The following is a 23,439-nucleotide window of genomic DNA, read 5'->3' as shown; positions in this document are numbered from 1 at the left end:
CACACATGCTGCATACTTCTGGTCTTGGGGCCTTTGTATATGGCAACCCCTCTGCAGTGACCCTCTCCGCCCAGCATCCCCCTTCTCCATTTGGCTAGCATCCCTTGGAGATGAGCTCCAATGCTGTGCGTCTTCAGAAAAGTCTTCCTTGCCCTCCATGGTTGAGTCAGGACGCCCTGATAGAGGTCCCTCCTGGGATGGGGGTTCATCTGACCACAGAGGGCCAGTGGCCATCTGCAGTTTATACAGTTCCTGGCCTCTGCTTTTTTCCCTCAGACAGCGTTTGTCGTCCCTCCTGGGCCGTGACTTTCTCGCCCCTTTGCAGAGGAGTCACTGAGGCCCAGAAAGGAAGAGTGGCTTACTCAAGGCCCCTCAGCAGTGAGAAGCAGTTGCAGGCCTGCATTCCTGTCGTCCTGTCCCCAGCCCCAGGCTCTTTCAGGACCCCAAGACCCTTCACACTTGCCTGTGGTCCTGAGAAGAGCCTGATGGATCCACAAAGCCAGAGTAATTCTGAGGTGGGTATCCCAGGGTGGTTGGGGTGGGCTGTCTGGACAGTATCCATGGATTGACAGAACTGACTTGTCCCCAGAGTAGCCACAGCCCCTGGCAGCCCTGAGTGGGGGCGTCTGAGCGGCTCAGCCTGTCTGCGGGCCCCCCCACTTAGCAGGCCTGGCCGGAGGGTGGCCACCAAGAGCACAGGGGCGCTCTGTTCCTTAATGAATGCAAGTCTGTTTTTAGACCTGAATGACCAGCTTTTTGTCTGGAAATGGCCAAGCCCCAAGTGGCCTGCCAAGAAAAAGTGGTCTATGAGCAGACCCGGGGGTGCCAGCTCAAATAGATGCTGCTCCAGCAGCGGGCATGATGGGACGAAGCCAGAGCTGGCAGGGCACTCTCTGCAGAGCCGGCTCTGTGATTTGGCCTATGCTTTGTAGGAAATCCTGGATATCCCCAGGAGGAAAGCTTCCCGGTTTTAGCTGTTTGTCCCTGTCTGTCTCCGTGGCTACTGTTCTCACTGCACAGGCCTTTGAGCTCTGGGCAGGAGGGGGCAGCAATTGCTGGCCTCTAACCTCTGGTGGAGGGAGGAGAAGAAAGGGAGGGACCCTGAGCTTGGCTGGGCCTCAGCTGCGGTCGGGTCATGCCTCCGAGCCCATGGTGGTGGGAGGCAGTCGCTGGGTGTGGCCCAGGCATAGAGAGGGCCTTGCCGTGGCTGGTTCCTTGGACTGTAGTCCCAGTGGAAAGATTCAGGCATGGAGGACACGTATGGAGCTTTCTGGGTGCCTTTGAGACCCAGTGGTGCCCCCGTCTTCACTTGCCGTGGGTAGATGCCCCTGTAGGTATCCTTCAAGGATGTGATGGGACAGAGGCTAACACAGCGCTCACCGGCACTAGTCGGGGACGTGCTGCTCGATGGGCAGGGTTGTGGGTGTCCCCAGACCCACCCCAGACTGAGTCAAGACCTCTTGCAGATCCTCACAGTAGCTCTGACGATCTGCAGGTCACAGAGGGAATTATTTTTTTCTGTTTGCCATTTTGTAGAGACACAAACGCAGAAGGAGTTAATGGGCATCTTAGGGGAGCAGACCCTCTTCGAGCTTTCCTAGACTGGAGGCCTGGCCCATGGTCCCCTGCTTCTCTCTGCCTCCTGCCCCCTCTTCCCTCGCTCTAGAGCCAGTCTCCGGGGACACCCAGAGGTTCTGCTCTAGTGTAGCTGAAGCTCGCACCTGCCCAGCTCTCTCTCACCTGTTCCCTCCTGGCTGCACACCTCCACATCTCAGATTTCCCAGTTAGGATTCCTTAAGAAGGGAATTTGACAGGCCGGCTCATCTTTTCACTCTAAAGAGGCTGCTGGTCAGCTTGCGATGGCTTTTCCTGGGCCTGGAGCACACCATGCTTCCGCTGGCTGTGGCCAGGGTCACTTGGTAGGTCTTGGGAAGGTAGGCCTCTGGCCCTTCACAACCCCCCTTCATCTCAAAGCTGCTACAGGCAGTGATGGGAGAGCAAGACTGTTCCTGGCCTGGGTGTTCTCAGAACCCTTCCTGGGAGAAGGGATTGTGATGAGGTTGAGTTCCTGCCCCTCTGGAGCCCGCTGCCAGGGGAGCTGAGTGGGACCCCAACTCACTAAGCCTCACCCCCTTACACTCAGTATGAGACTTGATTATGGGATTTTTCTCCCCTCCTCCAGTCAGTGGAAAGGACAAAGCAGTTGTCCTAGATATGGAATGTCATCTGAGAAAATAAAAAGGGAGGTGCAGCTTCTATGAAAGTGCAAGACAGCAATAATGACATTATTTTTGCAAAAGAAGGAAATTACCTTTTATCTTCAAGTTTCAGCACGTTGATGATAAGCCTGCCTCTCTCCACAGAATCCTAGTTTGCCATCAGGAAAGGTCTTATCACCCAGTTTCTGACTGTGTGTGAGGTCTCTGGCCCTGAGAGCATATAGGGAGTCTCTCGGGAAGGACACAGTGTGGTTCAGAGCTGGCCTCTGCCACCTGGAAAAGCTGGTCTTGTGACTTCGTGGTACAACCTAGGAAATGGGCCCCCAGGCCTTAAACAGATGAAGGAAATCTTATTGACAGTGGGGTTCCCTGCCTTGCCAAGGAAGTTCCTGAAACTCAAGAGGGCCAGGGTGAAGAAGGCTCAGGAGGGTCAGGACTCCAGTTTCAGAGCCCAGGCAGGCAGATTGGCTTTGGAGAGAAGCCACAAAGAAAGGAGGGGTGGGGGCAGGATTCTTCCCGTGGTTTCTTAGTTGGCTGGGGGTTTACAGTCACCTGGGAGCCTTTAAAAGCTAAAGCTGGCCAGGTGCGGTGGCTCACGCCTATAGTCCCAGCACTTTGGGAGGCCAAGGTGGGTGGATCACTTGAAGTGAGGAGTTCGAGACCAGCCTGGCCAACATGGTGAAACACAGTCTCTGCTAAAAATACAATAATTAGCTGGGCGTGTTGGCACACGTCTGTAATCCCAGCTACTCAGGGGGCTGAGACATGAGAATCTCTTGAACCTGGGAGGTTGAGGCTGCAGTGAGCTGAGATTATGCCACTGCCCTCCAACCTGGGTGAAAGAGTGAGACTCTGTCTCAAAAAGAAAAAAAAGAAGCTGAACATACACCTGCCTTATGACCTAGTGCTTCTAATCCTAAGTGTTTGCCCACGGAAGTGAATACTTGCGTGCACAAGACTGGTACTAGAATTTTCATAGCACTTTCATAAGAGGCAAAAACCGGAAACTGCCTAAATGTCCATCAATAGTAAAACGAATAAATAAAGTGTGGTCTATCCATATTTCGAACGCATTGCTGAGTAAAAGCAGACACATACACGAGTATGTATGGTATGATTCCGTTCATGTAAAGTCCCAACAGCAGCAAAAGCACTCTGTGATGCTGGAAGTCAGGATGATGGCTATCCATGGCCAGGAGGGTGTGGCCAGTGAAACTAGAGGAAGCAGCGGGTAGTTCTGGGGGCCTGGTTCCCAGGTGTGTACTCATTTGTGAAATGCATTGAATTGTACATTTACTTAACATGTGCTTTTCTATATGTAAATAATACTTCAACAACAATTTAAGAAATCTATAGTTATTTAAATGCTATTCCCAGATATTCTGATTTAACTGGTTTGAGACAGAGCTCAGGCATCTTTTTTTTTTTTTTAAAGGACTGCAGGCTGAGCACAGTGGGTCATGCCTGTAATCCGAGCACTTTAGAAAGCCGAGGTGGGAGAATTGCTTGAGGCCAGGAGTTCCAGACCAGCCTGGGCAACACAGCAAGACCTTATCTCTATAAAAAAAATTTTAAAAAAATAGCTGGGCATGGTGGCATACACCTGTAGTTTCACCTACTTTGGGAGGCTTAGGCAGGAGGATCACTTGAGCCCCAGGAAGTTAAGGCTGTGGTGAGCTATGATTGCACCACTGTGTTCCAGCCTGGGCAACAGAGCAAGACTCCATCTCTTTAAAAAAAAAAAAAAAAAAAAAAAAAGCATTGCAGGTGATTCTAATGTGCACCCAGCTGGCTACACTTTAGAGCTAAAAGGAGAGTGTCCTTTCCCCTTGAAGTAGGAGGTGAGCTGAGAGGTGCAGGTGGAGTGAAGAGACCTTGTCGGGGGATCTGGAGCAGCCACTGGGGGGAAGAGTCCCAGGTCCAGCCTACTAAGCCCCAGTTTGCGAAGTTCTATCCAGGACAGATGTCCACGAAGCTTCCTGTCCTTGGATGGCTATTTCCCTGGTTTCTGGGTTTGTACTGTCGGGGCCTGTTGCCATGATGTGTTTTTGTTTGGAAGAGAACAGTGGTGTTTTCAGGTCTCTGCTTGGAGCTCGCTGGGGCTGAGCGTCCTGGCTGGCTGCACAAGAGGGTGGAGCTGTCTTTGGCCTGGCCTTGAGAAGAGTTGGCAGGACCCACAGGGTCCACAAGAAGTCAGCTTGGGAGAGTGCGGTCACCTCCTTGGAGGAGGAGACGCCCAAGGGGACCACCCCACCCCAGCTGTGGGGAAAGCCCTGCCTGTGACCATGCAGGCCCGGTTGAGGTTTGTGCTTCAGCATCAGCCATAGGCTTGGCCACTGCCAGAGGCTTGGATGAGTACTGGAGGGAGGTTTGCCCTGTGGTTAGGAAGGGCTGGGAAGGCTGGGGGAGTTTTGCCAGGGCATGGCCCGCCCAGGGGCGTGCAGCCCACTGGAGACAGGAGGGGCCCAGCCTGTGCTTTCACCCAAATACCCCATCCTGCCCAGGCCCTTTATTCTTTGCTTGGGCCTCCTACCTCCCACCTGAGTTCCTCTTTGATCAGTCAACCACCCTGGGCTGAGTGCCTTGAGGTACCGAACCAGAGCTCCTGGAGGAAAGGGCCCTGCTGTGGGGGACCCCATCAGCTCCTGTCCAGCCTGTCCCCTCCTTTCCTGCTGGGTGTGTCATTCTCTGCGCCCCCTCACTCTTACTGCCTTGCTTTTTCCTCTCCTTCTCCCTTTTGGGGTGTTATCTCTTTTTCCCTGTCTCTCCTTCATTCATTCAGCAAACACTGGGTGCTGGCTGTATGCTGGGGATACAGAGATGTACGGGACACGCCCTTGCTGGAGCTCAGTGTCAACTGGGGGACACAGATGTGTAAACAGACAAGCACACTCTGGTGTGTGGTAAGTGCTGGGGCAGCAGCCTGCAAGAAGTGACAGTGGACCACAGAAGAGGGATGAGCCCCTCTGCTGGGGGAAACCGAGGAAGGCTTCACAGAGGTGGTGACATTTCACCTGGGGCTTGAAAGATGACCGGAACTCCCCAGGTAGATAAGCATGAGAAGGGTAAGCAGGTAAGCAGGCAAAGCACGCAGGTGTGAAGGGCTGCTGTGGAAGCGAAGGTGCGGGGCTGCACTGCAGGGGAGGGAATGACGGGGGGTGAGGCTGGAAAGCAGGAAGGTTTGGGAGGCCAGCTGAAGAAGTGACGGGAAGTGAAGAAGGAGCATCACCAGGAGAGTGGCAGGATCAGACCCGGGCACTAGCTGGCCCTCTGGGCAGTGTGCATGTGGGAGAGAGGCAGTGTGTACCCGCACAGCCAGAGGCAGTTTTGGTCAGGGAGCTGTTGCCAGCATCTGGGAAAAGGATCATGGCCTGGGCTTGTGTGGTGTAGCGGGAATGAGAAAAGAGATGGTTTCATGGGTTATCTCAGGGGGACCTGAGGGCTTGATTGGCTGTGGAGGTGAGGAGAAGAATGAGTGGAGTATTCTGGCCTGGGTAACTGTGGGGAGATAGAGCTTTTTGCAGACATTGGATGCCAAGGAGGAAGTGGGTTTGGGGGGCCGCTACTGAGATTACATGCATGGACACGTCTAGATGGCAGGGTGTGAAGCTCGGGAGGGTGTGGGTGTCAAGATTACAGAGGTAGACTTGGGAGTGACTGCCTGGTGTGGGTATTTGGAGCCTGGGGGAGGTGTGCAGAGCAGAGTGCCTGTGTCAGGTGCACCACGAGGCCCCTAGACTCCTGTGTATCTGGGCTCCCACTCACTGCCCCCTCCTCTCCTGCCCTGTCTCCCCATTCTTGACATCTCCCTGTGCTGGTGCCATCCCTGCCCTCTGGCAGCTTCTCAGGCTGGGGAGCTCCCTACCCACCTCATGATTTGAAAAGCTCAGGGAGTATTTTTTGCTGCATGGGGCTGGAGAGCAGGCAGACACCTCCTGTGCCCTCTAGGGAGGGGCCTTCCTGCCCTCAGACCATGCTCAGCCGGGGGAAGGGCCTCATCGGAGGATTTCCAATCTTTTGTACCCCCTTTAATGTCAAAACACTGCCACTCCCCTGCTCCATACCTCTCCTGACAGAAAATAGAGTTTTTTATGGCTTCCAGGACTCCTGACATGAATTCCACAGCTGGGGCGTGGGGATGGGACGGGACTGGATGGGACAGAGCAGGAGGAGATGTGGTTCACAACCCGCAGGGCATGAACACCTAGCGCGAGAAAAAGTCTGTGAGTAGAGTCTACAGCGGCTGCCTGCTGGATGGGGGACCAGGCTGAGCCCTGTGCTCTTGAAGCCTCCTTCTCGGCCCTCTGGGTCGGGGCCCAGCTGGTCACTGGGTGTCCCCTGCCTGACTGGTTCTGCTGGTGAGTGCTCAGTGACCAGTCTGCCCTGTACTTCTTCATGTGGCACTGCTCCCATTTCTTTATTTTCATTCGTCAAAATAAACACTACAGGGGAGAAGACACCACTATTGAGTGGAAAGTGAACTGAAGATGGTTTTGAGAGCATGGCAGGTTTACTCATTTTGGCCATAGGCAGGGTCTCTGAGCCAAGAGCATTATCAGTGGGCAAACATAAAGGAGTGGCTTGCAACCATCCTCTTGATCATGTGTAAAGGAGTTGGCTTTTTTTTTTTTTTTTTTTTTTTAAGACAGAATTTCACTCTTGTCGCCCAGGCTGGACTGGAGTGCAATGGTGTGATCTCGGCTCACTGAAACCTCCACCTCCCGGGTTCAAGTGATTTTGCTGCCTCAGCCCCTTGAGTAGCTGGGATTACAGGTGCCCGCCACCATGCCCAGCTAATTTATATATTTTTAGTAGAGATGGGGTTTCACCATATTGGCCAGGCTAGTCTTGAACTCCTGACCTCGGGTGATCCACCTGCCTCAGCCTCCCAAAGTGCTGGGTTTACAGGCATAAGCCACCACACCCGGCCAGGAGTTGGCTTTTAATTTAAAGAGACTTGAAAGTTGGCTGGGTTTGGTGGCTGAGCCTGGTCTGAAGGCAGGAAAGCTCCTCCCCGGAGTTGTCGTGAGCACCTGCTGCATGCTCAGCACCGGACTCAGGGGATTCAGTGAAGGACCAGGCAGAGTCTGTGAGCCCCTGGAGATGCACAGTCATAGCACACAGACACAGTGTGACAGATGCTGAGCAGAGACTTCCGATCAGGGTGCTATGAGTGAGTATCTGAAGCAGGGACTACTCACCTAGGCTGGGGGAGGGCTGAGGGAAGGCTTTTCTCCCTGAGACAGTCACATTTGAACCTAAGGATGTGTTTGGTTTAGAATCCATGCAAAGATATGGTTATCTATGCAAGATTAGATAATCCATGCAAGATTATAATTACACCCAGTTTCTAAGGCTCAGCTTCCTTTTCTCTAGGAACCCCACTGTATTTCAGTTCCCAGGGATCTGTGCATCCTCTGAGCTCCTGCAGTCCTGAGAATTTGAGTCACACTTTCAAGCAACAGGCTCCCTGCCTCTGAAAGCACTGTCCAAGCTCCTTCCCATTGTCATCCCGTTCTATCCCTCATCCATCCTTCAGGCTGGGGTGCAGGTTCTTCAGCGCTGAGCCCACAGGATTTTTCCCTGGCGGCCCCATGGATTCACTGCCAGGCTCACGCTGTAATGGCTCAGTGGTCTGACTTGCATATGCTACTCCTCCCAGGCCTGTCCTGTGAGAGGGCTTAAACTAAGCGAGAAACATACATGGAAGAAATAGATGGAATCTCCCATGCAGTAATTATACACAGGCACAGCAGAAATACCACAGACAAAAGAGAAATGACAAACTGGGGAAAACATCACAAAAATGATAAACTAAGGATTAACGTTCTCAATAAAGAATTTACAGGCCAGGCATCGTGGCTCACACCTGCAATCCCAGCACTTTGGAGAGGCCAAGGCAGGTGAATCACGTGAGATCAGGAGTTCAAGACCAGACTGGTCAACATGATGAAACCCCATCTCTACTAAAAAATTTATATATATATAAATAAATTAGCCAGATGTGGTGGCAGGTACCTGTAATCCCAGCTACTTGGGAGGCTAAGGCATGAGAATCACTTGAACCTGGGAGGCGGAGGTTGCAGTGAGCTGAGATCACGCCACTACATTCCAGCTTGGGTGACAGAGCAAGACTCTGTCTCCAAAAAAAAAAAAAAAAAAAGGCTAGGCATGGTGGTTCACACCTGTAATCCCAGCACTTTGGGAAGCTGAGGTGGGACGATTGAGCTCAGGAGTTTAGGACCAGTCTGGACAACACAGTGAGACCCCCCTCTCTACAAAAAAATTTAAAAACTTAGCCCGGCATGGTGGCGCATGCCTGTAGTCCCAGCTACTTGGGAAGCTGAGGTGGGAGGATCACATGAGCTCGGAAAGTTGAGGCTGCAGTGAGCCAAGATTGCGCCACTGTATTCTAGCTTGGGCGACAGAGTGAAACCCTGTCTCAAAATAAAAAAAAAAAAAAAAAAAAAGGCCTGGCGTGGTGGCTCATGCTGTAATCCCAGCACTCCGGGAGGCCGAGGCAGGGGGATTACAAGGTCAGGAGTTTGAGACTAGCTTGGCCAATATGGTGAAACCCTGTCTCTACTAAAAAATACAAAAATTAGGCACAGTGACGCACGCCTGTAGTCCCAGCTACTTGGGAAGCTGAGGCAGGAGAATCGCTGGAACCCAGGAGGCGGAGGTTTCAGTGAGCCAAGATCACGCCACTGGACTCCAGCCTGGGCGATAGAGAGAAACTCCATCTCAAAAAAAAAAAAAAAAAAAAGCCAGAAAAAATTTATACAAATGAAGAAAGAACTTCAATACAAATGAAGAAAGAATTTCACCTGTGAATTGTCTATAAGACAATGAAATTCCAGTGGTTAATAATTATTTGGAAAAAAGTGTTCAACCTACCAGTAAGCAGAAATACAAATGAAGACAACGTATTTTCACCTATCAGATTTGCAAAGGTGAGCCAGAGACAATATCCAGAGAAGGGCCTGAATATGGGGAAACAGGCACCCTCATATCGTGCTGATGGCTGGGTTAACTGGAATAGCATCTGTTCATTCTCAATCCACTAATTTCACTTCTGAGAATCTATCCTAGGAATGGACAGTGAGTGACATGGGAAATTTCTCATGAAATCAGGTTAAGCCACAGTAGGGTATACAAATTATAGATTATATAACCATTTACATAGGTTGTATGTTTATCATACATTTTTTTCTTTGGGTGATTTTTGGGGAATCTTTCTTTTAGGTGATTTTGATCTTATATATATTTTTCATATTTTCTATAATCTTTAAAAATCAAAGGGGGAAAAAAAAAACCTCTGTGAAATGTGACATGATGGAACCAAATAAATCCAGAAATCAACTTTGAGAGTCAAATCTCTAGTGAAATCTGTCACTTCACAAGACTGTTGTGGGTATATGTTGATATGTGTGGCAAAATCCTTTCTAAGGTTGAGGACAGAAATAACCAGGCCACATGGCCATGGCTGGGCTGATTTTGTGGGTGAGGTCACTGGCTGTTCACTGTAGTACCGGACACAGCCTGTCCCTTGGCAGGTCTCAGTTTCGTAATCTGTACAATGGTATGGTGGGAGGGGGTGAGGCTGAATCAATCTCTGAGGGTCCTGGCAGATCTTGGGCTGAGGCGAAAACTCTGTTCTTGAAGAATAGAACTTTGGCTGGCCTAAGTCACAGAGCGGAGTGTGACTGAGCATTGAGATTTGTAGGTTCCAGGCTCCAGCTCCTAATCTGCACGTGACCTTGTTACCTGTTCCTGACCACCACACTGGCCCAGCATGGCCCTGCTTCTTGGCCACCCTCTCTTTCTTGGTCAGCCCCTGGGCCCACTTGGTTGGGGCTGGTTTGACGGCTCAGGCTTTACTGATGTGTAGCCTGGAGGAGCAGGAACAGGGTAATGATTCTTTGGAGCGATTAGAGGAGGCAGGAACTCGAAGGCCATTGGAGAGCCCCACCTGCCCAGGGAGAGAGGACCTGTTCCCTCCCACGCTCTCCCTCAGGGACATTTTTGAGATGGTTTGGCTCTCATCACCAAGCTGTCCTGACTGCCCAAGGTAACTGAGGCCACTTCCTGGTATAAGACGGCTCCTCCCCTCCTGGCCACACTCACCTGTAGGCTGATGGGCGTCCACCTCCCACACCTTCAGCGCATCAGCTCCTGAGCTTTGATAAGGCCTCCTGTGCTCAGCCTACTTTCCCGGAACCTGATGGTTTACAGTCATGCTGCGCGGGTACTTTGGACACTTTTGTTCTCAGCATAAGCAAGTCTCAGGGACCTCCCTCTCAGTGTGCCTCCTCAAGGGTGGGGCTAGAGGCCTCACTCAGCCTGGCCTACGAGCTGCCTGGCACTGGAGATGAGATAGACAGGTTGATTTTCCTCCCAGCCTAGGCATAAGCAGAACTTCTGGCTTTCGGGAAAGATGCTGTGTGAGACCCCCCTACTCCGTCAGCCATCCCAGAACCTCTGCCTGCGCTGCTGCCTCTGAACTGTGACATCTTCAGTGTCACCCTCAATATCAGGGCCAGTCTTGGGTGGGGGACAGAGGCAGCGGCCCTGGGCATGGTGGGGCTGTTAGGGAAAGGTGTACTCATGAAGCCCCCTTCCTGATATGGGCCTGTTTTTCCCTAGCAACCAACAAATGCACAGAAAGACAGCTTCTCTGAACAGTCCTGTGTCCTGCAAAGAGAAACTAGACAGAGTTGAGGATCCCCCAGACTACAGGTGAGGACCCCTTTCCCAGTCAGAGATAGACACAGACTAGAGGGTGGGAAGCCCTCAGGAACTGACCCGTTTGTAAGAGGACCTCAAGGCTGAGCCGGGGCCCCTTTGCAGGTCTGTGAGGTCAGGCACAGGCTGCCCCAGGCTTCTTCCTCCCGCCCCTCAGGCCTGTCCCAGTGCACTGGGACCTAGCAGAGTCCATGCTTCTCGCGTTTCCAGCCTCCTCCCTGCTCACCTGTGCTCTGGGCCAACCCGGCCAAGGCAAAGGTTTACCTTTTTTTCTCAGTGCCATCCCCCTCTCCCAGTGTGGTAGCCTCAGCCAGGTCAGGTGAGTCTGTGCCAAGCTCCCCACAACAGAGCTCAGGCCACAGAGAGGAGGCGGCAGGGAGGGCAGTCCTGCTGGCATCATGGCCTGTGGCCAGGCCCCGGAGCTGTGAGTCTGACACCTTCACCTCACCCATACCCCAAACTGGCCCCTATTCCAGCAATGCCTGCTCCCCTGCTTACCCCTTGGCCAGAGAAATGGGACAGGGTCTTTGACACCCAGGTGGGCAGCTCCTCAGCATCTCTGGGAGACCAGGCGCACCTCCAGGAGATGCTGCTCACCCACATCGGGAAAGGTGGGCCCTTGGCGACTCCTCCCTGCCTCCCGCAGTGCCCTCCCCCAGGGATGAGCTGTATAGCTGTGTGCTCGCTGTACTTGTCATTTTGCTGTGTCCCCTAGAGAAGGGTCCTAGTCTCTGATCTCTGCCTCAAGCTTCTGGCTCAAGGCCAGGGCAGAAGTGGCACTGAGGACGCATGGGCAGGACTGGGGTTCCTTGTTCCTGAAATGGAATGTCTCCTTTGCAGTCTGCACTGGCCAGAAGGCTTGAAGCGTGAAGAGATAAAGAAGTGTGGCCGAGAAGGGGTAAGTCTGGAGGCTGACTTCTCACTATTCACCCAGGAAGGGGTCCTGGGCTGCCAGAATTCAGTGACTTTTGACTCCTTGGCCACCAGGCCTGTCATCAGGAAATCAGGAGACCTGAGTGGGTATCCCTTCCTGGGTGGGAGTAGTATGTCCCCCTCAGCTAGTACAAGCTGCCTGTCAGGACCTAGCAGCACCAGGAGACAAGCTGTGCTTGGCACACAGCCCTCCATACTCACTGGCTGCTTACTAGCTGCCTCATGCTAAGGCCCCAGCATGGGCCAGGGGGCTGTGGCATTTCCTGTTGGCTGGAGCAGGGCCCCTTTGGCGGTCTCATCTCCCAGGGCTTCTCAGACGCAGCCCATGTGTTTGCAGATAACACTGAATAAATACAACCAGCAATACCACAAGCTGTTTAAGGATGTTCCCTTGGAGGAAGTGGTTCTCAAAGGTGAGCTGTCTCCCTGGTATAGCTGGTTAGGCACCCAGAGTGCCTGGGGCCAGGGGCCTCTGCTCTGGAGCCTCCAAAGCACGACTTAGAAATGGGAACTGGCTGTCCTTTAGATGTGGACCACTCCCCTAGAATGTGAGAAGACTGGGCTGGTGAGAAGACTGGGCTGGTTTGGACATAGCATTGCATTTTTGAAGGTTTTCTTGGGGAAACGTCAGGGCTTTGGAATCTTGTGTCTGTTCTGCTCTTACCAGTGACTTCTTACCTGCTCTGGCCTCTCACTGAGCATGCGGGGGCATTTGCACAATCAAGGCTCTTGGGGCAGAGCAGAGCAGGGAAAGGTCAGGGATTCTGCCTGAGGTTGTGAGAATGCAGGCTCAGAGATCAGGGCAGGAACTTGCCTGGACCCTCTGGAGCATGGGTGGAGAAGGAAGAAACATCCAGCAGGCTGGTGGAGTGGAGGGGCAGTCAGGAGAAGGACCCTTCGATGCCGGGGAATGGACTGTTTGGGGTTTGGGGCCTGCGGTGGGGAAGGGGGAGTCTGAGGAAGACAGGTCCTGAGGCTGGACTCTGGACTCCAGAGTGTGAGGACCCAGGTCCTGGGGCTTCCTGGGCTGACCTTGCTTATGGCCATTTTCTCTCCTGTGACATCGTAGTGTGTTCCTGTGCCCTCCAGAGGGACCTCCTCCTCCAGGGCCGGCTCTACATCTCCCCCAACTGGCTCTGCTTCCATGCCAGCCTCTTTGGCAAGGATATCAAGGTAGTAATGAGTGGTAAGGGCTGCCATGACCCTGTGAGGGGAGAGCCAGCCTCCTGCCCCATGGGCATGCCTCAAAGTCATGCCTATCTCTCTGCATGCTGGGCCCTGGGTGAAGCCCCTTGCTGGTTGGATGCGCAGCTTCAAGGCATCCCATCCAGTGTTCGGGAAAGTAGTCCTGCCCTTCAAAAACAGGGGCCCCAATCTGGACCCCACATCTGGCCTGAGCTGGCCTGAACAGTTCACACCCAAATCATTCTGCCTCTGGGTATTTCAGAAATGCTTTGAGAATCAGAGTGGGATGTCACATTTAGGCGGAGCCCTAGTTGTGGCCAAGAAGTAGCCTAGGGAGCTCCATTACTAGAGTATGAGATTTACCAGAGCCACCATCCTTGGCCTCCTGGATAACAGGGATCATACCTATGTGACAGCCAAGAGTGACACATCCTGCCAAGGCTGGGGCAGGGTGGTGGGGACAACTGGAAGGGGAGCCTGGATGAAAAGGTAGAAGGTTCAGAGACTTCCCCACATGGGGCCAGGCTTCTCCATGGTGGCCATGCTGGGCTCACAGCTGGGTCCCTAGGCAGGGAGCAAAGGGACCACGTCCTTGGGGGTTAGTCCTGAGAGAAGCATCCCTCTCCCTCTCAGGTGGTCATTCCTGTGGTGTCTGTGCAAATGATCAAAAAACACAAGATGGCACGGCTCCTTCCCAATGGACTGGCCATCACCACCAACACCAGCCAGAAGGTCAGTGCACTGGGCCGTGCTCCCTTGTCAGTCTCCCACTCCCAGCCCTGACAGCCCACAGTCTGACTCGGGCACATTCCCAGGTCTTTATTTCACCCCACCCTGCAGCTCTCCAGTACGTATTTCAGGCCGTACAACAAGCTGGAAGAGAAGTTCCTAGGCAGAGCTCCTGTTGGCTCTCACGGCCTGATACCCCTGTGGGCCTGTGCCCAATCCACAAGGGGGCTGGCTGGCACAGCAAGGAGTCTTATCTCACCCTACCCCTGTCTGTTTTCTTTCCATGTCCCAGTATATCTTTGTGTCACTGCTCTCCCGGGACAGTGTATATGACCTGCTGAGGAGAGTCTGCACCCACCTACAGGTATGGAGCTTGGGAGCAGGAAGGCCAGGAGGTCGCTCAGGCCTGGATGCAGGTCTTGCACAAGGGTGTTGGGGGAGGTCGCCCATCTCTCCAGCACAGGGAACGGGGCAGGGAGAGGGGAGTTAAAGACTCAGGCTCAATGTACAAGAGACAGTACTTGGATTGTGTGTCTATGCTTGCAAGCATGTCTTTGAGGCCAGTGGGCCCCCGTGTGTCCCCATATACAGATGCTCCTTGTTCATGGGCTTATGTCCCATGAACCCATCAAAAGTTGAAAATATCATAAGTCAAAAATGTGTTTAATAGAGGTACACGTCACCTATGGAACATCGTAGCTTAGCCTCACCTCCCTTAAACATCTCAGAATGCTTTCATTAGCCTAGAGCTGGGCAAAATCATCTCAGGCAAAGCCTGTTTTATAATAAAGTGTGGAACATCTTATGTAACTTATTGAATCCTGTACTGAATGTGAAAAACAGAATGGCTGTACGGTCCCAGCACTTTGGGAGGCCGAGGCAAATGGATCACCTGAGGTCAAGAGTTCGAGACCAGCCTGGCCAACATAGTGAAAACCTGTCTTTACTAAAAATACAAAAATTAGCCGGGTGTGGTGGCAGGCACCTGTAATCCCAGCTACTTGGGAGGCTGAGGCAGGAGAATCACTTGAACCCGGGCGGAGGAGGTTGTAGTGAGCCGAGATTGCACCATTGCCCTCCAGCCTGGGTGACAAGAGCAAGACTCCATCTCAAAAAAAAAAAACAAACCAAAAACAAAAAACAAAAACCAGAATGGCTGTATAGGTACTTGAAGTACAGTTTCTACAGAAAGCCTATCACTTTTGCACCATCATAAAGTTGAAAAATCCTAAGTGGAACCATCGTAGGTCAGGGACCGTCTCTATGTCCAGGCCCTCACTTGTGCTTCCTTAATGCACAGATAGGAGCGTGTAGCTGCTTCCCAACATGCCCTATGACTCTCTCTGCCTATGGTGAGGAAGAGGGGAGGGGTGGGGCAGCAGGTGGGAGAGTAAGTTGCCTGGGGTTTGCCTCTCTGCTCCAGCATTAAATAGGGGGCCCCCTATAGACCCCGGGGGCTGGGCTTCACCTGACACAAAGTGGCTTATTTGGAGGTAAAGCTCTCTTGGAGAGGGCTGATGCTTCCCCCTGCCTGACCTTGCCTGTTCCAGATGGACAAGTGACTGCTGTTCCCTTTCTTCCTTAGCCTTCCAGCAAGAAGAGTCTGAGTGTAAGAGAATTTCCAGGGGAACCTGAGTCTCTGGTGAGAGCTGAAGTTGGGAGCAAAGACTGCTGGACTGACAGTGCCTGGAGCTCTGAGGCTTCTGGGCCTCCCGGGGGGGCCCACAATGCAGAACTGGGGCACCAGGCTCAAGAGTCAGTGGCCATGCTATGTCAGGGCATCTCCTAAACCTGCCACACCATAATGCAGAGCCACCAGGGCCTCAGCAGATAGGCTTTTTTTTTTTTTTGATGACAGAGTCTTGCTATGTTGCCCATGCTGCAGTGCAGTTGCACCATCTCATCTCACTGCAACCTCCACCTGCTGGGTTCAAGTGATTCTCCTGCCTCACCCTCCCAAGTAGCTGGGATTACAGGCACTTGCCATCACACCCAGCTAATTTTTGTATTTTTAGTAGAGATGGGGTTTCACCATGTTGGCCAGGCTGATCTCGAACTCCTGGCCTCAAGTGGTCCACTGGCCTCTGCCTCCCAAAGTGCTGGGATTATAGGCGTGAGCGACCGTGCCCAGCCAATAGGCTGACTTTCTGAGTAGAACAGAAGTCCAAGCCCTAAAACACTGGCCAGGTTGGGTTGCACACCTGTACAGACGCAGGGCCACTGGCCCATCCTCTTTTCTTCAGCTGAGTCAAGCGGGCCTTCAAGGGGATAAAGATGTCCCTGGGAGTCGAGTGTGGTGGCTCACGCCTGTAATCCCCGCACTTTGGGAGGCCAAAGCAGGAGGATGGCTTGAGTCCAGGAGTTCGAGACCAGCCTGGGCAACATAGTGAGACCCTGTCTCAATAAAAATACAAAAATTAGCAGGGCATGGTGGCACGTACCTGTAGTCCCAGCTACCCAGGAGGCTGAGATGGGAGGATCACTTGAGCCTGGGAGGTTAAGGCTGCAGTGCAAGATCACAACACTGTATTCCAGCCTGGGCAACAGAGGGAGACCCTGTCAAAAAAAAATAAAAGATGTCCCTAGGGAAGAACTCCAAAGACTATCCCTGAAGAACCCAGACAGACTTATTTTAGATTTGCCAAAGTTCCGGAAGTTTCCTTTGGCAGCTGGGACCCTGGGTAGGCAGAACTGAGTTTCTAGGGCAGGGATGGCATAGAAATGACCCTAGGGTGTTTGAAGGCTCCTTTAGTAACTATTAGTGTTTAGCCAAGCATGTGATATGCATAATACTATGTGCCGGATAGAGGGTGAAGTTCCCATTTTCGTGGATGGGGACCCTAAGTCCTCCCTGCCGAGGTTAGGTCTTGGGATAGGAGCCAGAACTTATCCTACCTAAGACATGTTGTGCCGAGCTTTCTTGGCCTCAGATCTGAGCATGTATCTGGGTTGGCTCTCATCTAAGATCCCACTGTGGTTCTACACTAGCAGTGTTCAAAGACATCGTTTGCTGGCAGAATAGCTAGTCACAGCAAGGGAGCAGAGAGGAGAGGCATATGGTTGCTATAGCAACTGCCCTCCCCCCTTGTACCTGCTTCCGTCCCTGGCTAGGCGTCTATATTTGGTAATATCTGGAGAAAACTCTGATAAACCTGGTGTGGGCTCCTTAGGGCAAGTGAGATCCCAAGGGCCATGGTAAGATAGCTTCTCCTGTCTTACTGCAGGAAGTCCTCATCCCTGAGATGAAGTGGAGAAAGGTATGCCCTTCCTCCAGGTCCCTGTCTCTCCCAGACAACATCCCTTGTATCCCTCCATCATCCGTGGACTCCACAGACAGTTTCTTCCCCTCCAGGAAGCCTCCGATGTCTGGTAAGTTCGGGAGGGCTTGTCCATGGCAACTACTTGCAAAGGCCAGACTTTCTGTCTTCCCAGTTCCATAAAAAGGGCTCACCACAGCCAGCAGGGCTTCTGAGAGCTGATTTTTTTTTTCTCCCAATCCATGAAGAAAAGTCAAGAGCCCAAGTAGCTTCAGAAAATGGTGGGAGGTGGGCATGGCCCATGCCAGCCTGGGGTCCTGCCTGCCCTAAGAAGATGCCGAACTGCTCTCCCACTGCAAAGAATGCTGTCTATGAGGAGGACGAGCTGGAGGAGGAGCCCAGGAGCACTGGGGAGCTGAGGCTCTGGGATTACCGGCTCCTCAAGGTCTTCTTTGTGCTGTAAGTGACTATACTGGGGAGGAGGACAGACCCACCTGCGTGTCTAGGTGCTTGGAACAAGGGCCTTGGAGTGTGGGAAGTTCATTATTCAGAACCAGGGGGAAGTATCTAAGTCAAATTCAAGCTCTTGGGTGGTATCTGAAGGCCATGTGGCACGCCCTTCTGTAGCAAGAGAAAGGATCTCCAGTTTTTATTCTTGAAACCCTGTAATTTAGGGTTAAGACTACTTGGTGGAGAGGGGCAGGATATGGAGATGTTGAGAAGAGGAAAAGGATTTGGGAGAAGGAGGGCCAGGAAAATTGGAGAGAGAGAGGAAAAGCTTGGCCTCGCCACTGCCCACCACTAGGGCAGCTTCTGGAACCCCTGACTTGTCTCTACCTCTGTCTAAGGACCAGTAGAGCGGGGAGCATCGTGGGAAATGACATGAACAGCCAGCCCCTGCTTTCCCTCACCTTAGCTCATCAGCCTCCTCTGGCTTTGCTGGCCGAGTTTTGACCATCAACATCAGCACCTGCTGGGGGAATGGGCCCACCGCCTAGGGGGTCATCATCATGGCCTCCCAGAGGCACAGGAAGGACCACGGTGGCTGGTGAGAGGGAGGGTAGGATGACTGCTCTGGCTGTCTGGCCAGAGCTCCCCCCAGGGCTCAGGATGACTGCTCTGGCTGTCTGGCCAGAGCTCCCCCCAGGGCTCTGGCTGAAGGGCCCAGAGCTCTAGCTGGGCTGTGAGGACACTTCCATGGGGACGAATCTGAAGACCCCTACATGGCATCTGGGAAGAAAGATGCTGAGGCCTGAACTGGCTGCAGGACAAAGGGCTCTTTAATTCTTCCAACCGCAGGGCTAGCTTGGTCCCCACTATTTCTGGTGAACTTCCAGAAATGCTCTTTCTGTGGAAGAAATATTTAACTCCGTATTTCCCCTTTCTTCAGGATCTGCTTCCTGGTCATGTCCTCATCCTATCTGGCATTCCGTATTTCTCGGCTAGAGCAGCAGTTATGCTCCTTGAGTTGGGACGGCCCAGTCCCTGGGCACAGGGTGAGGCCTTTTCTCTTTCTAATGCCTTTGATATTGAGGGTTGAGGATAGGAGCCAAGAACCTCAGGCCAGGCTGCCTGGCTGGACTTGGTCCTGTTTTGAGCTGGCTTCTGACCCTAAGCAAGGTTGGGCAGCGTGCAGGGTACGCTGGTCCCATCCTGGCCCACTCTTGGGGGAAGTAAAGTTATCACTGGCCCTTCTGCCCATGTCCGTCTGCATTCTGGGCCCTTTCCCTGATGTGGACATCTTTCCTGTGTGCAGGTAACAGCCACTTGGCCTCTGTCCCCATTCCCTCTCCAAGAAGAATGTTCTGGGTGCTAAGTCTCCACCAATGATCCCTGTGGTTTATGCTGCTGCTGTGCTAAGACTGCCTATGAAGGAAAATATTCCAGATCCCTCCTCCTCCCCGCAGCTCTTCTCTTCCCTCTATGAGAGATCTGAAGTACGTGTTTACAAACTAACTGGCTTCTACGATTTTTGGACTCAAACAAAAAGCCAGATTTTTTGGAACCAACTGAGGAATTCTGTACAAAAAGCTTCAGCAACCACTTAAATGAGAAAAAACAAACAAACAAACAAACTGGGTCCTTGGAAACAGTTCTGGCACACAGGCAGAACACTGGAGGCCACCTCAAGGGACAGAGGCCATGCTTTCATATTTGGAATGTGGCTCTGCCACACAGCTCACTCCTATGGTGGGGTCAGAGGTCAGAACACAAACCACCCATGTGGGCTCTGCTCCCTCCCAACACTGTGTTCCCACAAGGCTTCTCTGCGGGTAGCCAGGCACCTGTTAGGCTTGGGCAGGGGCCTGCTGAGAAGCTGTGAATGCAGAGGGGAGGGCTCATGGCCAGGATTCCAGCCAGAGATGAATTTCCATGCTCTGGGCCAGGGCTCTGTGCCGGCCCCTCATGAGGTGGCTGGCTGCATTATGGGGAGATGCTGCCCACGGCGGAGATGGTGGCAGGGGCTGTGAAGAACAGAGGTACCCGAATTCTGTGTCCTCAGCTGTCACTTTCTGGTGAGACAGGTGGAGCAGGGCCTTTGATCACTGTGGTCACAGACCTGGTACTGGGTTTTGCCCTTGTGTGTTCAAACATTTCTAAGGTGTCCCAAGCCCTGGAAATAGGGAAGGGAAGGGTGGAGGCTTGGATCGGAGGTCTTGCTGTCCACTCCCTGCCTGCCTGCCCGGATCTCAGGCATGGCCAACAGCAGCCCGTTGAGGGGGGCTTGTCTGGACAGCTGCGTGTGATGGTGTTGAGCCATCACAGGGCAGAGGTCACTTGTGTCACCCCCATAGTCATTGGGTTGCAGGCCATGGAGGAGGGACCTCCACTCCATGGAGCCTATTCTCCACTAAGGTGGAAGTGTCTACTGTGGGCCTAGTACAGTGCAGGAACCAGGCCAGGGGGTCTATCTCATACCTCTGGGGACAGGTACAGGATGAGGAGGTTGGACGTGGTGGTGGTTTTGCCTTGGATAGTCCTCTTCCTCTATCAAGGCCTTCTCTTCTTCTCTGTGTCCCACAACTCTGGCCTCATCGCCCTGGGACTCCCATCTGCTAAGATAATGGCTTTGGAGGTTCTGGAAGGGCCTTAGTGAGGAGGCCAGAAGTATCAGGGAAAGTTGCTGGTGATGGGGTGGGTGGTGTCAGAAACAGCCACTGTTTTCCCCTCTTCAGACACTGAGAGATTAATCAGGGAATTAAATCCAGGTGGAAATTATTTATTGTGGAGCAGACGACTATCTGTCCTGTTTATGACAAACCCAAATGAGAATTGGAGGGACTACCAGTAAGTGGTCTCTTCATGCTCTCCCCATCCCAGTTTTTAGGATGAAATTTAGAGCCTGGCCTTTTGTGTTGCTTGCACCAAATCTGTATGTCTCAGGTGAAACTCACTGTTCCATGAACGGCCATCCTTTTTTTTTTTTTTTTTTTTTTTGGAACCAGCCCCTTTCACCCTTTCATCTGTCTTTTTTTAGGAAAATAACCCTTCTTGCTTCAGCACTTCTCCCTGGTCCTTGCTGAAAGAGATAAAAATCCATTCTCTGAGCCTTGCTTGGTTGTCAGAGGCCATGAGAGGTGCCAGTTATAGGTGGATGTGCTAAGATGCTGGTGAACTTGGTCTTCAGCTATACCCAGGCTCCGAAAGGGCAAGAGCCATGCCGCAGGGTAGGTGACTTTGGAGGTGCACTTGGGGCCCAGGGCCTTGAGTGTTGTGGGTGTGCCTGTCCCTCCAGATGGTGCTCTGTTTCGCCCTGTTGTCCCCCTGCCTGGTCCTCTGGGGCCACTGAGCCTTCTGCTGTGTGCATTTATAAATGATGTGTATTTTATATAGACCTGCTTGCATTGGCTGATGCTCCTCTAATTCCCTGAGTTTGATTCAACCACCCTTGGGTTGTTTTGCTATGGCCTTAGCCTTTGAAAATATTTTAAAATAAAAAACTTGATTTTTCTAGTGTATTATGGTATAGAAAGTTCATTTTTATCCTCTGACTACTCACTACAGGTACTCTTACTGACATCCTCAGCCCCCAGGAGACTGATGGAGCCCAAGTCATTCCTATAATCCCAAGTACTCTGCAAATCTCAAAGGACTTGGCATATGGGGAAGAGTGAGGGTGGTCACAGCAAACCCCCACAGCCCTCTGCCTCTGTTGGGTGGACACCGGGAATACTTACACATTTTCTCTGAGCAACTCCAAAGCAATGTCCCTGGCTCAAACAGGACTATGCCTCTGATCCAGGAATTAACGTATGGAGTTCAGAGCCAGAAAACTCGTGTGGCCTTTTCTATGACCCAGAGCCTATGTAAGGAGGTAAAATTCCAATTTGGGCCACATCACCTTTCTTCTTTCTCCCTGTGATGCCCCCCTAGTAGTGATTCATTCATTCAATAAATATTATTGAGCCAAGACTACATGCCAGGTACTAAGCTGGGCACTGGAGCCATGAACATGGTAAGCATGTCTGTGTCCATGGAACTTAACTTACATTCCATGTACGGGTAGATTCCAAGTAAATATGTAAACAAACAAGATAATTGCAGATAGTGATTTTCAAGAAGAAACAGTGACATGATGAAGTATGATAAACAGTGGTAAAGAGGGAGATGGCTTTAGATGACATGGTTAAGAAAGGTCTCCAAAGTGACAAGCTGGTGCTTAAAGGATGAGAAGTCAGTCATGAGAGGAGCTGGGAACAACACATTCCTGGAAGAGGGATCAGCAACTGCAAAAGATAGGAAAGGACATGTTTGTCTCTGAGGAGCAGAGAGACTATCTGCATGTTAGTATCCTAGGATACTAAGTGGGAGAGTGACATGAAAGAGGTTACAGAGGTCAACACAACAAAAAAACCCGATTGAAAAATGGGCAAAAGGCTGGGCCCAGTGGCTCATGCCTATAATCCCAACACTTTGGGAGGCTGAGGCAGGTGGATCGCTTTGAGCCCAGAAGTTCGAGACCAGCCTGGCCAAAATGGGGAAACCCTGTCTCCACTAAAAATACAAAAATTAGGCCAGGTGTTGTGGCTCACTCCTGTAATCCCAGCACTTTGGGAGGCCGAGGTGGGTGGATCACGAGGTCAGGAGTTCAAGACCAGCCTGACCAACATGGTGAAACCCTGTCTCTACTAAAAATACAAAAATTAGCTGGGTGTGGTGGCGGGTGCCTGTAATCCCAGCTACTCAGGAGGCTGAGGTAGGAGAATCACTTGAACCCAGGAGGCGGAGGTTGCAGTGAGCCGAGATCACGCCACTGCACTCCAGCCTGGGTAACAGAGCAAGACTGTCTTAAAAAAAAAAAAAAAGGCAAAGGATTTGAATAGACATTTCTCTAAAAAAGATACACAGAAGGCCAATAACCAATGAAAAGATCTTCAACATCACTAACTGTTAGGGAAATGCCAGTCAAAACCACAATGAAGTACCACTTCACGCTCATTAGAATGGCTACTCTCAAAGAACAGAAAAGAAACAGAATATAACAAGTGTTGGTGAAGACGTGGAGAATTAGTAACTCTGGGAATGACTTGGGCTGGGTTGGTGAAGATATGGAGAACTGTACTGTTGGTGGGAATGCAAAGTGGCTTAACTACTGTGTAAAACAGGACAGCACTTACTCAAAAAATTAAAAATAGAATTACCATATGATCCAGCAATTCTAAGTATATAGCCAAAAGAACTGAGAGAATAATCTTGAAGAAATTTTTCTTTTTTTCTTTTCTTTAAAGACAGGGTCTCACTCTGTCACTCAGTTACCCAGACTGAAGTACAGTGGTGTGATCACAGCTTACTGCAGCCTCGACCTCCAGGGCCCAACCTGAAGAAATATTTGAACACACATGTTCATAGCAGTATTATGTACAAAAACGGAAAAGTAGAAGCAACTCAAGTGTCCATCCATGGATGAATAAACATATATATATGTTTATATATTCTCTATATACACACAATTAAATATATATGTATATTCATCTACTCATGGATATATATATATACACACACACACACAAAATTCAGCCTTGAGAAGGAAAAAAAGTCTGACACATGCTGTAACATTGATGAACCTTGTGGACATAAAGCTAAGTGAAATAATCCAGTCCAAAAAAAAAAAAAATTTCTGGAATCCAGGCTTGTAAAAGGAAAAAAAATAAAAACAAAACCCTGCACAAATACTGGGCAGGGTGCAGTGGCTGGCTCATGTCTGTAATTCCAGCTACATAGGAGGGAGGATCACTTGAGGCCAGGAGTTTGAGACCAGCCTGGGCAACACAGCGAGACCCCATCTCTTAAAAAACAAAGACAAATACTGTATGATTTGGCTTATAGGTGGTATGTGGAGTAGTCAAATTCATAGAGACAGAAAGTAGAAT

The 23,439-nt window shown here is 51.5% G+C and overlaps 1 protein-coding gene across 2 annotated transcripts in view; it reads left to right on the top strand.

Annotated features, from left to right (window-relative positions):
• Positions 1 to 21,027, top strand: part of GRAMD2A (GRAM domain containing 2A) — a 37,717-nt gene extending 16,690 nt beyond the window's left edge. Inside the window, exons 2-12 of one of the 2 annotated variants that reach the window (XM_063652730.1) lie at positions 10,866 to 10,958; positions 11,805 to 11,862; positions 12,235 to 12,310; positions 12,967 to 13,070; positions 13,716 to 13,814; positions 14,104 to 14,175; positions 15,397 to 15,453; positions 17,036 to 17,180; positions 17,317 to 17,527; positions 18,459 to 18,564; positions 18,825 to 21,027. In XM_063652730.1, coding sequence (XP_063508800.1) covers positions 10,866 to 10,958; positions 11,805 to 11,862; positions 12,235 to 12,310; positions 12,967 to 13,070; positions 13,716 to 13,814; positions 14,104 to 14,175; positions 15,397 to 15,453; positions 17,036 to 17,180; positions 17,317 to 17,527; positions 18,459 to 18,564; positions 18,825 to 18,884 — 1,081 coding nt within the window. In that variant the 3' untranslated portion in view covers positions 18,885 to 21,027. The remainder of the gene's footprint in view (positions 1 to 10,865; positions 10,959 to 11,804; positions 11,863 to 12,234; positions 12,311 to 12,966; positions 13,071 to 13,715; positions 13,815 to 14,103; positions 14,176 to 15,396; positions 15,454 to 17,035; positions 17,181 to 17,316; positions 17,528 to 18,458; positions 18,565 to 18,824) is intronic. The other variant, XM_054451490.2, reaches the window with a different exon arrangement.
• The last annotated feature ends 2,412 nt before the right edge of the window (positions 21,028 to 23,439 follow it).

Source organism: Pongo pygmaeus, chromosome 16 (genome assembly GCF_028885625.2).
Source record: "Pongo pygmaeus isolate AG05252 chromosome 16, NHGRI_mPonPyg2-v2.0_pri, whole genome shotgun sequence".
Lineage (NCBI taxonomy): Eukaryota > Metazoa > Chordata > Mammalia > Primates > Hominidae > Pongo > Pongo pygmaeus.
The sequence above is the reverse complement of the archived record's forward strand: the minus strand, read 5'-3'. Positions and strand labels throughout refer to the sequence as shown.